The 14,425-nt window shown below is 32.6% G+C and overlaps 1 protein-coding gene across 2 annotated transcripts; it reads left to right on the forward strand.

Annotated features, from left to right (window-relative positions):
• The first annotated feature begins 6,389 nt into the window (after positions 1-6,389).
• Positions 6,390-13,353, forward strand: LOC102586912 (rab GDP dissociation inhibitor alpha-like). Of its 2 annotated transcripts, NM_001287931.1 has the most exon segments (14): positions 6,432-6,596; positions 7,968-8,030; positions 8,107-8,190; positions 8,276-8,383; positions 8,483-8,655; positions 9,239-9,350; positions 9,442-9,522; positions 9,671-9,733; positions 9,823-9,924; positions 10,300-10,424; positions 11,957-12,167; positions 12,251-12,325; positions 13,034-13,257; positions 13,305-13,352. In NM_001287931.1, coding segments are annotated over 13 exon segments (1,335 nt in total). In that variant the 5' UTR covers positions 6,432-6,509; the 3' UTR covers positions 13,085-13,257; positions 13,305-13,352.
• The last annotated feature ends 1,072 nt before the right edge of the window (positions 13,354-14,425 follow it).

Genomic DNA, 14,425 nt, shown 5'->3' on the forward strand with positions numbered 1-14,425 from the left:
GTTCATAAAGTTTTCAAAATTCTTTCACAAACGTTTTTACTTTGTTTTAAGAATTAAGTTTTGAGTTAAGCAAAGAGTAAAAAGTTGAGTTCATTTATCCAAAAGTTATAAGGGAACTAAGTATTTCCAAGAGTTAAAAATGTTTTCACATTTGAGCAAGAAAGGGAACATCGATTCCAAAAGAGCTTTTAAGCTAAGTTTTGAGTAATTATCTCAAACCAAAGAAAGAAGTTTAGTTTTAAAATATATGAGCTAAGTATATTTTTGGGATTAGTATTGCGCACCGATATGGGGATACGAGTTCATATTAACTCAAGTCTCCATAAATCATGTAGCCATCATGGGTAGTAAAAGATCATACCTTTTAGATGACTCCTTAAGTTCTTTTTAGCACAGACTAGTGGATCCACTTAGTTAAGACGTCCTATATGACAGCAAAGTATAGGGCAATTCTGGTAGCGTGGGAAAGACACTGTATCACCCCTTAGGCTCATAGTGGTAATTGTCGGTTAGAGAAACTTCAACAGAAACTATATTACTTTATTATATGAGTAAGGTTATGTTTGTTATTGCATTTTTGTTAACGAACTAAGTTGCTTCTACTGTTTTAAAAGTTTTCTGTATATTGCATGTGTTTTATTGCTTTATATTTAGTTGAGTTTTTCATGAGTTGAGTAAAGCCGAGGTAAGTATTTCTTTCAGATATTTTCAAGCTTATGTTATGTTTAGCATTCCACTCGCATACTCGTACATTCAATGTACTGATGCCAGTTGGTCTGCATCATGTAATCAAGATCAACATCCAGGGCACCGTTGATCTAGTTGAGCACTCAGAGTCAGTTGGTGAGCCTCCTTGTTTTTCTTTGGACTCTTTTTATCATTTGTTTTTAGTATTTCAGTTGTTAGGATGATCGGGGGTCTTTTCCCAACATCCCTCTTTGTTTAGAGGCTTCATAGACAGTCAGACAATTATTTATGAGTCCTTTAGCTTTGTATTGCAGATGTTTTTCTATGAGACTTGAGTAGCCGTTGTGGCTAGTTTGAATGTTTTTGTTAAAGTTATTCTAAGTTATATCATAAGTTCCTTAATTGAGGTGTTTCTTATGTTTGAGTCTTCCGCTGAGTAAGTAAGCCAGACCAAGGGTTCGCTTGGGGCCAACAATGGTTCTCGAGTGCTAGTCCTGCCTAGGGTGTAGGCTCGGGGCGTGACATGACATTAGTATATTGAATGTACGAGTATGTAGTATGGTTGAGTGAAACAATAACTGAACTGAGAAACTAAAATATAACTCAACTAAAGTAAAGCATAAACATGAGATAAAATTATTTAAGCTTCACAAATAAAATGCAATAATAGCAAATACTGAACTGAAATATATAAATACATATAATTACTCTTTACTTTACTAGGGAGTTTCTGTAATCGACAACCATCACTATGAGCATTGTGATGACACGTCTTACCCACGTTGCAAAAGCCGTCATATATCTTATTGGAGTATAGAACGCAACTGAACTGATGGATCCACTAAAAAGCCTTCTTGAAGCAATGAGGAGTCGTTCGAATGTTGGTATGATGCTATCCTACGATGGCTACGTAGTTTATGACATTTGAGTTGTCTGAACTCTTACCCCATATCGGTGCTCAATATTACTCCCAAAAAATATTTTATATATATATATATATACATACTCACATGCTTTAAGAACTTACTAAAGTTGTACTAAGTACTTTTGAACTTCTTTGAAAACTCTATGTACTTTTCTGAAAATAGTGTTCTCATTTCAAGGTAAAAATGACAGTTTCGGAATCACTCAAGTCCCCTTAAAAATCTCTTTGAAAATCATGCTTAAAGTTTTTCTCTTAAACTCTCTTTAGTTTTCAAAATCAATGTAAGGAGCTTGCTGATTCAAAATACTTTTAGCAAGCAAGATTCAATATATAGGGTTCATGTGGAACAACAATCATGAATAATAATTCAAAGAGTTCAATGCATAAAGTATCAAAATCTCATAAGGTAGGAATTTCATAAAACTGAGGGCAGAACCCTAGATTCAACTTACTACTATTTGAATTTAGATGTAGGGAGTGAGGATAGACTAGTCCAACACTACGAATAGCCTTACATACCTGGAAGAACAAAGTTCTTGACGAAACTGGAAGAACGCTTGAAAACCGTAGCTTTCTCTTCTTGGATCCTTGTTCTAAGGCTTGTAAGCGTTAATGAGAGTAATATAGTCAATTAATATTGTTTAGAGCCTTATTTAGGTGTAAAAGTGTTGGGGTTTAGGCTAAGAAAGGGTGGAAAAAAACTAAACTACCCCTCTTAAAAATCTGTCAAAAATTTTCACGGGGCCATCTACGATTCGTACGAATTGACATTATGGGTCGTAGAAATTTGTATGGCCTGTAGAAGCAATTCGTAGGAATTGACTTCAATTATTGTGACAGTCTCTGGTAAAATGGTCATAACTTTTTATTCCAAATTTGAAATAAGGCAAACTTGGTGGCGTTGGAAAGAGGACTCATAGACATTCAATTTGATAGGTCATGTGTCACCTAATTCATTTTTTGCTGAGATCTATATGCCTTTGAAGTTGACCTAAGTAGAATCTTACGTCAAAACTTAATCGGTAAGTAAGCTTTCAACTCAACTTTGTGCTAGAGGGTTCTTGTGACCTTAATTCATATTCAAATCCATTCTCACATTAAAGAATTTACCTTAAAACCAAAGGAAAATTTAAGAATCCCATGATACAACCTTACATGTAAATAAAGAATGGTTCGGGCCTTAGCTTAGAAATTTTCGGGGTATTACACTACCTCTCAATTCAGTTAGTAGCAAGTTGAATCTAGACTTCTGCCCTCAGTTTTATGAAATTCTTATATTATGAGATTGCAATACTTTATGCATTGAAAATTTTGAATTATTATTCATGCATGTAGTTCTAGCTACAAAAACCTTACGTATTGTGTTTTACTAAAAGTATTCCGAGCCAATAATTTTTCTTATATTGATTTTAGAAACTAAAGCGAGTTTAAGAGAAAAATTTAAAGCATTATTTTCAAGAAGAGTTTAAGGGAACATAAATGGTTACGAATATCATTTTTACATTGAAAAAGAGAATACTATTTTCATAAAAGTATAAAGAGTTTTTAGAGTATTTCAGAAAGAGTTAGTACAATATAGTTACCTCTTAAAGAGGCCTTTGAAGAAATTATCTCAACCTAGAGAGTACTTTTACATGAGCATACCGTTATATTTTGAGAGTAGCCTGGAGCATTGATTTGGGGTAAGAGTTAAGGTAACTCAAACTCCATAACGTATGCCGCCAATGTAGATAGGATTGTACCGCAAGACAGATGACTCCTCACCTGCCTCAAGATTGGATCCATCAGTTCAGTTGCATTCTATACTCCGGCAAGTTATAGGGCGGCTCTGGCAACATGGGTATGGCGTTATATAATCACGAGGCTCAAAGTGATGGTTGTCGGTTAGAGAAACTCCCAGAAAAGTAATGTATATTTTTATTTATATATTTTAGTTTAGTATTTGCTATTATTACATTCTTACAATAAGATCTGAAATGATTTTCATCATGATTTATATTATACTTCAGTTGAGTACTTTCAGTATTTCAGTTCAGTATTTACTATTATTGCATCCATACAGAAAGTGTTTAAATCATTTTCATCTTGATTTATACTATACTTCAGTTAAGTTGCTTTTAGTCTTTCAGTCAGCTATTTGTGTTATTCAGCCATATTACATACTTGTACACTCAATGTACTAATGTCATTTGACATGTATCATTTTATGATGCAGATTCAAATACTTAGGATTATCAATAGGAGTTCCATTGCAATCACATCATCCGCTCGTTAGTTTTTGTTGATATCTCTTTGTTTTCAGATGACTTTAGTTTTATGATTTGTTAGTAATAGCGTTTTGAGGTGTCGTGGATCTTTTTCCCACACCTATCTTTATATAGTAGAGACTTTATAAATTGACAGTCTTGATCAGTCTTTCAGTATTGCGTTTCAGATGTTTTATTTAAAACTTTATGTTTAATACTTAGTATTTCCAAATAGCTTTGATCTTTATTAAATTGTTTTAAGCAATTCTTCAATTTTGATGTTTGTGTATGCTTAAGTTAGTCTTTTGCTTAGTAGTCAGCCAGGACAAGGATTCACTTGGGGGCCATCAATGGTTCTCGAATACCGACCAGGTCCAGGGTTCAGAAGTGACAAGACCTTCAGTAGAATTTAAGTTTTAGGTTATTGTCTTGAGTGTTGCATTTCATGTTGTAGGTTCAAATAGAGATCGGGATCGACCTCTTCAGTAGGAGGTTGTTGCTTTAAGCTTTTGATTGCTAAACTTCATTCTTTTTGAATTCGTTGAGATAAATATTTTGAATCAAGTTATGCATATGTACAATTGACGCGTAGGCTGGGGCTTTGTCCTGACTAAAAGATAATCTATGTACTCATAAAGGCTTGTATATGTGTGATATCTAATTGTTTTGGGTAAGACTTTTTTGACCTTGTTATTAGCTATCTACTTTGATGTTTTCCTTGTCGGCCTTGCTTTATATTTACTATTTTTGAGTTTGGCTTTGTCGGCCTTTTAATTTAATAAATACTTTCTGAACTTGGCCTTGTCGTTCTTGAGTTATTTACCTGTTATTGTGTTGTTAGTGTTTCTGATTGCTATACTTAGAGACCTCGTCAGACTTAGACATCCAGTGGGTTTATTAAAATACACTCAATTTCGATTACTCGATTTTTCGGGGCTCTAGGTATTGGGCTTGCCTTCCTTGATTTAGGCGTGACAATCAAACTCCACTTATAAGTAACAATAGAATCAATTAGAGTTCGTGCTAATAACGTGTTGTAAAACTAAGATAAAAGTAGCAATATAAACAAGAATAAGAAATGTAGAGAGCAAGAGAGAGTTTTCTTTCATATGTTTCAAGTGTAACCCAAATGTACTCTTCAAGTATTCAAGTGCATACAATATAATCTTTAAAATCTGTATTCACAGGGATACATTGAATAAGTCAAAGGGTATCATAAACGTGACATTAACCTTTGAGAATATGAGAAAATTACGAGATTGTAGAATATCAATGAAAAAAATCAATAGTGATATCATAAAGCTGAAAATAACACCTAAGAGTTATGATCATCCACAATACATAATAATAATAATAATAATAATAATAATAATAATAATAATAATAATAATAATAATAATAATAATAATAATAATAATAATAATAATAATAATAATAATAATAATAATAATAATAATAATAATAATAATAATAATAATAATAATAATAATAATAATAATAATAATAATAATAATAATAATAATAATAATAATAATAATAATAATAATAATAATAATAATAATAATAATAATAATAATAATAATAATAATAATAATAATAATAATAATAATAATAATAATAATAATAATAATAATAATAATAATAATAATAATAATAATAATAATAATAATAATAATAATAATAATAATAATAATAATAATAATAATAATAATAATAATAATAATAATAATAATAATAATAATAATAATAATAATAATAATAATAATAATAATAATAATAATAATAATAATAATAATAATAATAATAATAATAATAATAATAATAATAATAATAATAATAATAATAATAATAATAATAATAATAATAATAATAATAATAATAATAATAATAATAATAATAATAATAATAATAATAATAATAATAATAATAATAATAATAATAATAATAATAATAATAATAATAATAATAATAATAATAATAATAATAATAATAATAATAATAATAATAATAATAATAATAATAATAATAATAATAATAATAATAATAATAATAATAATAATAATAATAATAATAATAATAATAATAATAATAATAATAATAATAATAATAATAATAATAATAATAATAATAATAATAATAATAATAATAATAATAATAATAATAATAATAATAATAATAATAATAATAATAATAATAATAATAATAATAATAATAATAATAATAATAATCTTTACACCAAAAATAACATTCTTTTCTTTTTCACTTTGGTTTATATTAATGGGAATGTTTCTTTGTTTTTTTGTTTTTTAATAATAATGGACAAGAGCATCTTAGTTGCTTCAATCACAATCCTATATGTCTTGCTGAAGAATATTCTTTTGAATTATTAGCACTTTAACTCAAATAAATAAATAAATAATTATTCAATATAGTTGAATTATAAAAACTAAAAATTCACTTTCAATAAATAAACATAAATATAATTTTTTTTTTAAAAAAACATTTTTTGACTAAATAAATAAAAGAAGTTGACATAACCCTTTTGCTAGCGTTTCATCTTCATCAAAGCAATACTTGTCTTCTTCTCCTGGGGAGCTCTACCATTTTATAACACTAGAATTTGTAAACCCTAATCTTGCTGTAACAAAAAGATGGATGAAGAGTATGATGTGATTGTGCTTGGCACTGGTCTCAAGGAATGTATCCTCAGTGGTCTTCTCTCTGTTGATGGTCTTAAGGTTTTTCTCTTCACTTTAACTATTTTTCCTTGACTTAGCTTTAGATATGACTTTTAATTACTTCGAGATCGGTTACTTGCTTTCGTGACTGTTTATCTGATGCGATTTTGTGTTAATTTGTTAATTGATCCAGTTGTTTGCTTCATCACTTGTTATAAGTTGAATCCCCTTTTCAATGAGTTTCACATGTTCTTACTTGAAACCCATTAATTAAACCCATATTTAAGTAAGTTTATGCAAGGTACAAGTTCTTTTAAAACTTGCTGTGTATTCTCTTTTGAGAAATGTTGGGAATTTGTATTAATTGTTTGTGTGTGAGGTACAAGTAATGAAAAAGAAGAGCAAATAATTTGAGTTTTGGGCGAAAATTGTCCCTTATCTATGGGAGTAGGTTCATATTGGTCCTTAACATGAGCATTTTTAATCCCTTAACTTTGCTAAAGTGACTTTTGATTTCCTTAACAGAATCCGTTTAAAAGTAACGGTTTTAAACCCACGTGACTTGTAAAATATGGAACACATAAGGTTGTGTTGTCGCACACGATTTTACTGCCTTTAAGGAAAAATGGTTACTATTTTTCGAGTGAGACTGATTGTTGCGTTTTGAAGTATTGTCTTCTGATATAAATAGCTACTACTATATTATTCATAAGAAATGAAGAAGGAAGAAGAAATAAAATGTGCATCAATTGAGAAAGAGATAACATGGCCGGTTGAAATCTGTTAAAAAGATTGTTCTTGCCGTTAGATTTTAACATTGTTATGTTAGGGAGACCAAAAGTGCTTCACTTTAGGAAAGTTAAGGGATTAAAAATCTTTGAAATTTAATCAGAACAGCACTGGGTGGGTAAGATATAGGATTTTTGTCTGAGTCGCGTGGATCAAAAAATGGATCTATGATTTCAAGTCCACTCGTTGATTTCGATTGCGTGTGCTTAGGATAGAAGTTTTAATTTATCGCTATACTATTAAGTATTTTGATTGGAGTTCTTAATCTGACCCAAATTGGAACACTGCGATTCCATTTCGCCGAATTGAAAGAGCTGCCCGACCTTCCTTCTCTTGATCCCCAACCACCTCCGATAGAGGCGGGTCAATATCAATATCTAAACCAGAGATTGCTTATGCTGATTATATTTGAAGGACCAAAATGAACCAACTCCCATACATAAAGGATAATGTTAGCCCAAAATTCCAAATAATTTGTACGCTTGAATGTTAGTGTAAAGAAATAATGGGGGATAAACTCTATTAGAGCAATTTATCTTACCCTCTTGATGTCTTCTATTTATTTCTTTACCAAGAGATATGCTTCACATTCCATTTAACTTGAGTTGCCTGCTAATTACTGCTTTTTTTATTGTATAATAGGTCCTGCACATGGACAGGAATGACTACTATGGAGGAGAATCGACGTCTCTCAATCTTGTCCAGGTAAGGTTGCTCTAATAGTTGACAATTGTTACTTTCTGTTTCTGACATTTGTTTGATTGAGTTTTCTGCTTTCCAGCTCTGGAAGAGGTTCAGGGGAAGTGATAAGCCTCCAGCTCAATTGGGTTCTAGCAGGGATTATAATGTTGACATGATCCCTAAGGTTTTCACTTTTTCCTTTTTTGACCATCTGCTTAATGGAAATCCTTTGATTATGTACTGGTATTCTAACTTATTGGTTGGGGCAGTTCATTATGGCTAATGGTGCGCTTGTACGAGTTCTAATCCACACCGATGTCACAAAATACTTATACTTCAAAGCTGTTGATGGCAGCTTTGTGTATAATAAAGGAAAGGTACACTTCTTTCTTTCAGTGCTGTTGCAAGGTGTCAGCTTTTAGTTTCATGATTATTTGTTGCTCTAACGTAAAGTTCTCATTTACTTGATGAAATAGGTCCACAAGGTGCCTGCCACTGATATGGAGGCACTTAAATCTCCTTTAATGGGCATTTTTGAGAAACGCCGTGCTCGGAAGTTCTTCATCTATGTTCAGGATTATAAGGAGAGTGACCCAAAGACACATGAGGGGATGGATCTAACAAGAGTGACAGCAAGAGAGCTTATTGCGTATGCTCCTGACTTGAACTTCCTATTCCTCTTATTTCTTTCCATAGATTAGTTGAGGCTTTTCATATCAGAGATATCATTGTTAAATTCTCTGAGATTTTGTCTTTTTGCTACCTGTTATTAAGAGTTATCTTAGAAGAAACAAGTGAGTAAAATTTGGTATCAAAAATAGAAAAAGAGAAACTTCTGAGTAAAATCAATATATGGTGCCTATGATATATGTGGTTTGTCTTATGCTTTCTTAGCGTGTGTCCCACATTAGTTGAGGGAATTGGTTGTTGTTTCTTTAATATGATTTTGGCAATCCTTACGTCATGAGCTAGTTTTTGTGGTTGAGTTGGGTTTGAGGTTCATTTTTCTTAACATGCTTCTACAGTTGTGAGAGGATCTGATGGTTAGAAGAGAAGAAATTGTTGTTTTTCTAATATTTGATCTTTCTATGTGATTTCTTAATGATTTTTATGTTTGGAAATTATCAGTTGGTAGAAGTTGGCAACAAAAAGTGTTGGTCAGCATTGCCTATAATAGTAAATTGTGACCTATTTATAGAACTGGGGCTTATGGTAATTCTTCTTTTTATCAGAAAATATGGTCTTGATGACAATACTGTGGACTTCATTGGTCATGCATTGGCATTACACAGAGATGACCGCTACTTAGACAAACCTGCGTTAGATACAGTGAAGAGAATGAAGGTACCAAATTGTTTTGCTTTTAAATTCTCCAGCCAGTGGTATTTCAAGTTCCATGTGCTTATCTGTAACTTTTGTTCCATGTATGTGATAGCTGTATTCTGAGTCTCTTGCACGTTTTCAAGGAGGATCACCATATATCTACCCTTTATATGGATTAGGAGAGCTTCCCCAGGTACCACCTTGAATTCCTCGTTGCATTTTGTATCTTCTGCTTTTGTTGTTATTAGTCATCCTCCAACATCTTAAAAGGTTCTTGAACTTATTAACTTTTCTTTTTTTGGATTGAATCATTTTGATTTGGTAATTGTTGCTTAACTTAGGCATTTGCTCGACTTAGTGCTGTGTATGGTGGGACCTATATGCTGAACAAACCTGAATGCAAGGTAAAATTTATATTTCTGTTTTTGCCGAGTGTAAAAGGTATCTTTAATTTCATGTTATGTCCTCAAAACAATGTCTCCTCAAATTCCAGGTAGAGTTTGATGAAGAAGGAAAGGTCTGTGGTGTCACTTCAGAAGGAGAGACAGCTAAGTGCAAGAAAGTTGTATGTGATCCTTCTTACTTGAACAACAAGGTAATAAATGCTCTAGCTGATATTTTTAGTGACTTATTAAATGTAATGTAGCCAGATCGTCTTATTTCTCTTTACATTTAGTCATATTAGTACAAGGAGAAAATACCATGTGGTACGGGAGGTTTGGTAAAACTTGGTTATAGACAACAGATAATTCAAGTAGAGTCACATGCACATCTTGCACATAATTTTTACACCAGTTTGGTGTTGATTGAAATTTTTTGACTTGTAAAAAAAGGAAAGGCCATTCTCCGTGTAAATCAGAGTCATGGACAATGTTGCTTAGGAGATGTCAAACTACCTGCTATTGGAATGTCTGACATAATTGTTTTAAGTGTTTTGATTAATTAATAAACCCAGACCATATTATTGCAGGTTAGAAAGGTTGGAAAAGTTGCAAGAGCTATTGCAATTATGAGCCACCCAATTCCAAATACCAATGATTCACACTCAGTGCAAATTATTTTACCCCAAAAACAATTGGGCCGTAAATCTGATTTGTAAGTTCTTCTCCAGTATGCTGCAAAATTTTATTCTTTTCCTGCAACTCATGGTAGAGCGAGATGCTAACGAAACGACTTGAAAACAAAGCCTGCTCTTGAGATTAAATTTATCTGTCGTTAAACTTGTTTGAACCTTCTTTCTTGCTGGTGTATTATTGCATGGTGTAAAAATTTGTTCAGTTTCAAAGTCATCACTTTTTACCTTACCCCTGGTTGCAAGAACACTTCTCTTGAAATAACAAAAGATAGGCTTTAAAATATTAACTAGACCAGAATTTTTCTTATTAAATTTTCCTTGGAGTGGATGAAAGACTACCTTCTAATTGCATTTTTAAATTTCTCTATCCTAACTATAACGATCTCATATTCTAAGTTCTAAACATGTGTGCAACATTTGCCATGGCTTTCGCTCCTCGCTTCTCTATCTGATATATCCTATTATGTTAAGTATAGTTTTTGAGATTTGAAAGATTTTCAGTCTCATGATGATGCACTCCAAGTTTCCATAGCGAACTTTTATTTGTTCGCTCTCTCACATTCTGATACTGTTTTCTTCAGCATCTCAAACTCAAAGCTCCTATCAATTTTTTTGACGGCTGATTCCCTTGACTTGATGTCTTCTTTTGTCTGCTTTAATTTATTACTAAGCCCGGGGGTGGGTTGTTTGATTATTCCCATCGCATTCATTTGGGTAACCAACTCTAGTTTTCCAAAAAAAAAAAGAAGGGTGGGAGTTCGTTGGCACATTCCTTTTCTTGATAGATCTGACCGTGTAACACCATCCCATCTTCTGCATATATTATTGTGAATCGGATAAGATTTTTCTGTGCCCTTATAGGTAAAATGGTATTTTGGCTGACATGGTTAATTTATTTATGAGTGGATCCTAAACAATGAATACTTGGCTGGGAATGGCTCGGTTTCAGCTTTCTTAGGTTTTGAATTTCAATACAAAGCTACAAAATTTATTCTATCTACTATTTGGTTCACATTGTTAGGTACTTGGGGGGGGGGGGGGGATTGGTTAGGGCCGATACTTGTTGGTAAATGGAATATTACTAGTGTTTTATTACGTTGATTTCAAGTATTTATCGTATTTCTATTCAGGATCCAGAACTATACATGGACTATAAACAAGATCTGCTTGTGTGCATTGTTGATCTATACCAACTGTAATCAGCTTCGTTGAGTAGTAGAAACATGGATTATAAATACATGGCTGCTAACTAGTTGTTGTATCAACATATATTCTACAAATAATGAATCATTGCTTGGAGTTCTGGTTTACCGTTGAACTAACAACTAATACAAAAAATTATGAACATTGTACTAAACAGTTTGTAGATCTGAGAGATGGTCTTATTGCTGATTGCCATTAGTATCAATACTATTTCTACTTCATAAATGCTCCTAGAGAAGCTTTCCGTCCTTGAAAATGTTAGTTGTGCTGACTTGGTTTTGCAAAGAACTCTTAACATTTTGGATATTAGAGGGTATCTCTTCTTACTAGGTTGTGTTTGGATCTTCAGGTACCTGTTCTGTTGTTCTTACACTCATAATGTTGCTCCAAAGGGCAAATTTATTGCATTTGTCTCAACAGAGGCAGAAACTGATAATCCGGAGAGTGAACTGAAGCCTGGCATTGATCTTCTAGGACAAGTGGATGAGATCTTCTTTGAAGCATACGACAGATTTGAGCCTGTCAATGAGCCTTCTTTAGATAATTGTTTTATTTCTACTGTAAGTCTCTCTTTTAGTCACTTTGAAATCTTATTGTCATAAAGTCTACCTAGCATGACTTGGCCAGCTTTTCTCTTGAACAGAGCTATGATGCTACAACTCACTTTGAGTCGACTGTTGATGATGTCCTCAATATGTATACCTTGATAACTGGAAAGGTATGTTTTCATTTTGGTCCTTGTTTGCATATTCTGGAAGACATTGAACTTGCGAAAGAGTTAAGAGGGAATGTGGTTGGTTGAACACTCTAGCTGAATCCTTGATATGACAAATTGCTATATCAAGTGAGGTCAAGCCTCACTTCTGATGATAGTAGTAGATTGAAGGTTTATAATGACATTGCTAATTTATTGTGAATGCTTCCCCTCCCTTCCTTTTCCTTTTCCCTTTCCCCTCCATATCTCAATCTTGAGTAACATTCATACAGTGATGGTGTACAGTTAGCTATTCCTTTGATCCTGGATGTTTTTTAATCTTAATAACTTATCACTGATGGCTCATCAAATCTTGTCCTTTTCAATGTCTCTGTTTATGAGGTGAGATGCGAGTCTAGGTAGAGAGGTTATTGTACCAGCTGTATATTTAGAAGAAAATAGGATCCTGGAGGTTATTGTGAGCACGATACTTTTACTTTCTGAAGGCGGTTATACTGGAATAACCTGCTCAAGACATCTGATATTGGAGTTTTGCCTCTTCTACGTCAAATAGAACTTTCAATTAGTATACATCGTCACCCCAAACTCTTTTTCTCCCCACCCTTCCTTGAAAAGGGGAATGGTGTAAAGAATGTAATGTGTACTATGCAAAGGATGTATTTTTTGAATCTAGAGTACCTAACAGAGGTTGACTCAATTGTCTTCCTTCAGGTTCTGGACCTCAATGTGGATCTAAGTGCTGCGAGTGCCGCTGAAGAATGAGATGGTCTCTTGTCCCTGTGTACTTCTATATACTGTTCTTTGGTTTATTACTTGTATTGTTCTCTCTGTTCTGAGTCAAGAGTTGTTGCCCTTTCTTTTAAAAAAATATGCTTTGTAATGGACGATGAGATAATGTTTGTTGAAGTTGTTGATATGTATACTGTGGGTTATCTGCACTTGGCTCCTTTTTCCCTTGTTGACATGTATACTGTGGGTTATCTGCACTTGGCTCCTTTTTCCCTTGTTGACTATCTGAGTTTGATTTCTTCTTTGTAGTTGACTATCATATAGTTTCTCATATTTGATGTGATGGAGGTCACAGATTACAATAGACGGTTAGCAAGTAGTTGAGCTCTGACTCGCTTTTCGGCGGGTTTAGGCTTGGTGGGAGCTTAGGATCATCGTGTATGTCGTAGTATTAGCCGTATGCATGTATTTTCTTTTAGTTACTGCATTGTTTTGTCGTTATCGTTTCCTTTCCTAGATGCTCTGTAGTCTGTACGTCTTTCCTTATTATTTGACATGTCTCTTAATTCTCGTTTTTTTTCCCGTGAATCCTTTGATTTGTGGAGGGTCTTTTGAAAATAACCTTTCTATCTCTATGAAGTTGAAGTAAGGTCTGCGTATACTACCATTTTCCTATCCCACTTCTGGAATTATATTAAGTAAATTGTTATTGTTGTTGATGTGATGGAACAGTATGCCAATGGGCTGAATTCTGAGTCTGGCAATCGTGGTGGGGCATCAGACGCTCCAGTAACCTCTGTAGTGGTGTTGGTGGTGATCGATACGTTAAATGACGTCAAAATTTTATATGCTCAAATTACACCTCCTTAAAGAAGTATAACACAGTCGTTGTCAAATATAGAATTTAACTATGCTGGGGTACAGGAAATAAGACTAGACCTAAGTTGTATTTGTGATTATTTGCTAATAGTTTCTCATTTCCAAAGAAATGGCGAAAAGTTTGGGAGAATTGAGATGTTTTTCAATAGCAATTGGTCACTTGTAACTTTCAACAAATTGCTTAAACTGAGAATTTATAGAGGAAAATCAGGATTATATTCACCAAAATTGTTTGCCTTAATTTGGGTTGAATATGAAATTTTACTTTGTGATGCTAGTATACCAATTTCTCAAACTCAGGTTATAATTAACCATTTCTCAACTAAATTAAATGCATGTCATTTTTTGTTCTCGAACTAAAAGTGTTTAACTTAATTCAATGACATTTACTCAGAGCTGGTTAATCTTACATCATCAACCATTAGACACATTCAGAATCTTTAATTGTTTTTTTGGAACAACAGGATAATTCGCAGCCGCTACAACCTCTGCCAT

This window comes from Solanum tuberosum, unplaced genomic scaffold (assembly GCF_000226075.1).
Source record: "Solanum tuberosum cultivar DM 1-3 516 R44 unplaced genomic scaffold, SolTub_3.0 scf00056, whole genome shotgun sequence".
Lineage (NCBI taxonomy): Eukaryota > Viridiplantae > Streptophyta > Magnoliopsida > Solanales > Solanaceae > Solanum > Solanum tuberosum.

Excerpts from the sequence above, each read along its gene's own strand:
- LOC102586912 (XM_006344885.2), top strand. The coding sequence starts at position 6,510 with ATGGATGAAGAGTATGATGTGATTGTGCTTGGCACTGGTCTCAAGGAA. Across the intron at positions 8,191-8,275 it reads ATGTTGACATGATCCCTAAG|TTCATTATGGCTAATGGTGC; the intron begins GTTTTCACTTTT and ends TGGTTGGGGCAG. Across the intron at positions 9,734-9,822 it reads TGAACAAACCTGAATGCAAG|GTAGAGTTTGATGAAGAAGG; the intron begins GTAAAATTTATA and ends CTCAAATTCCAG.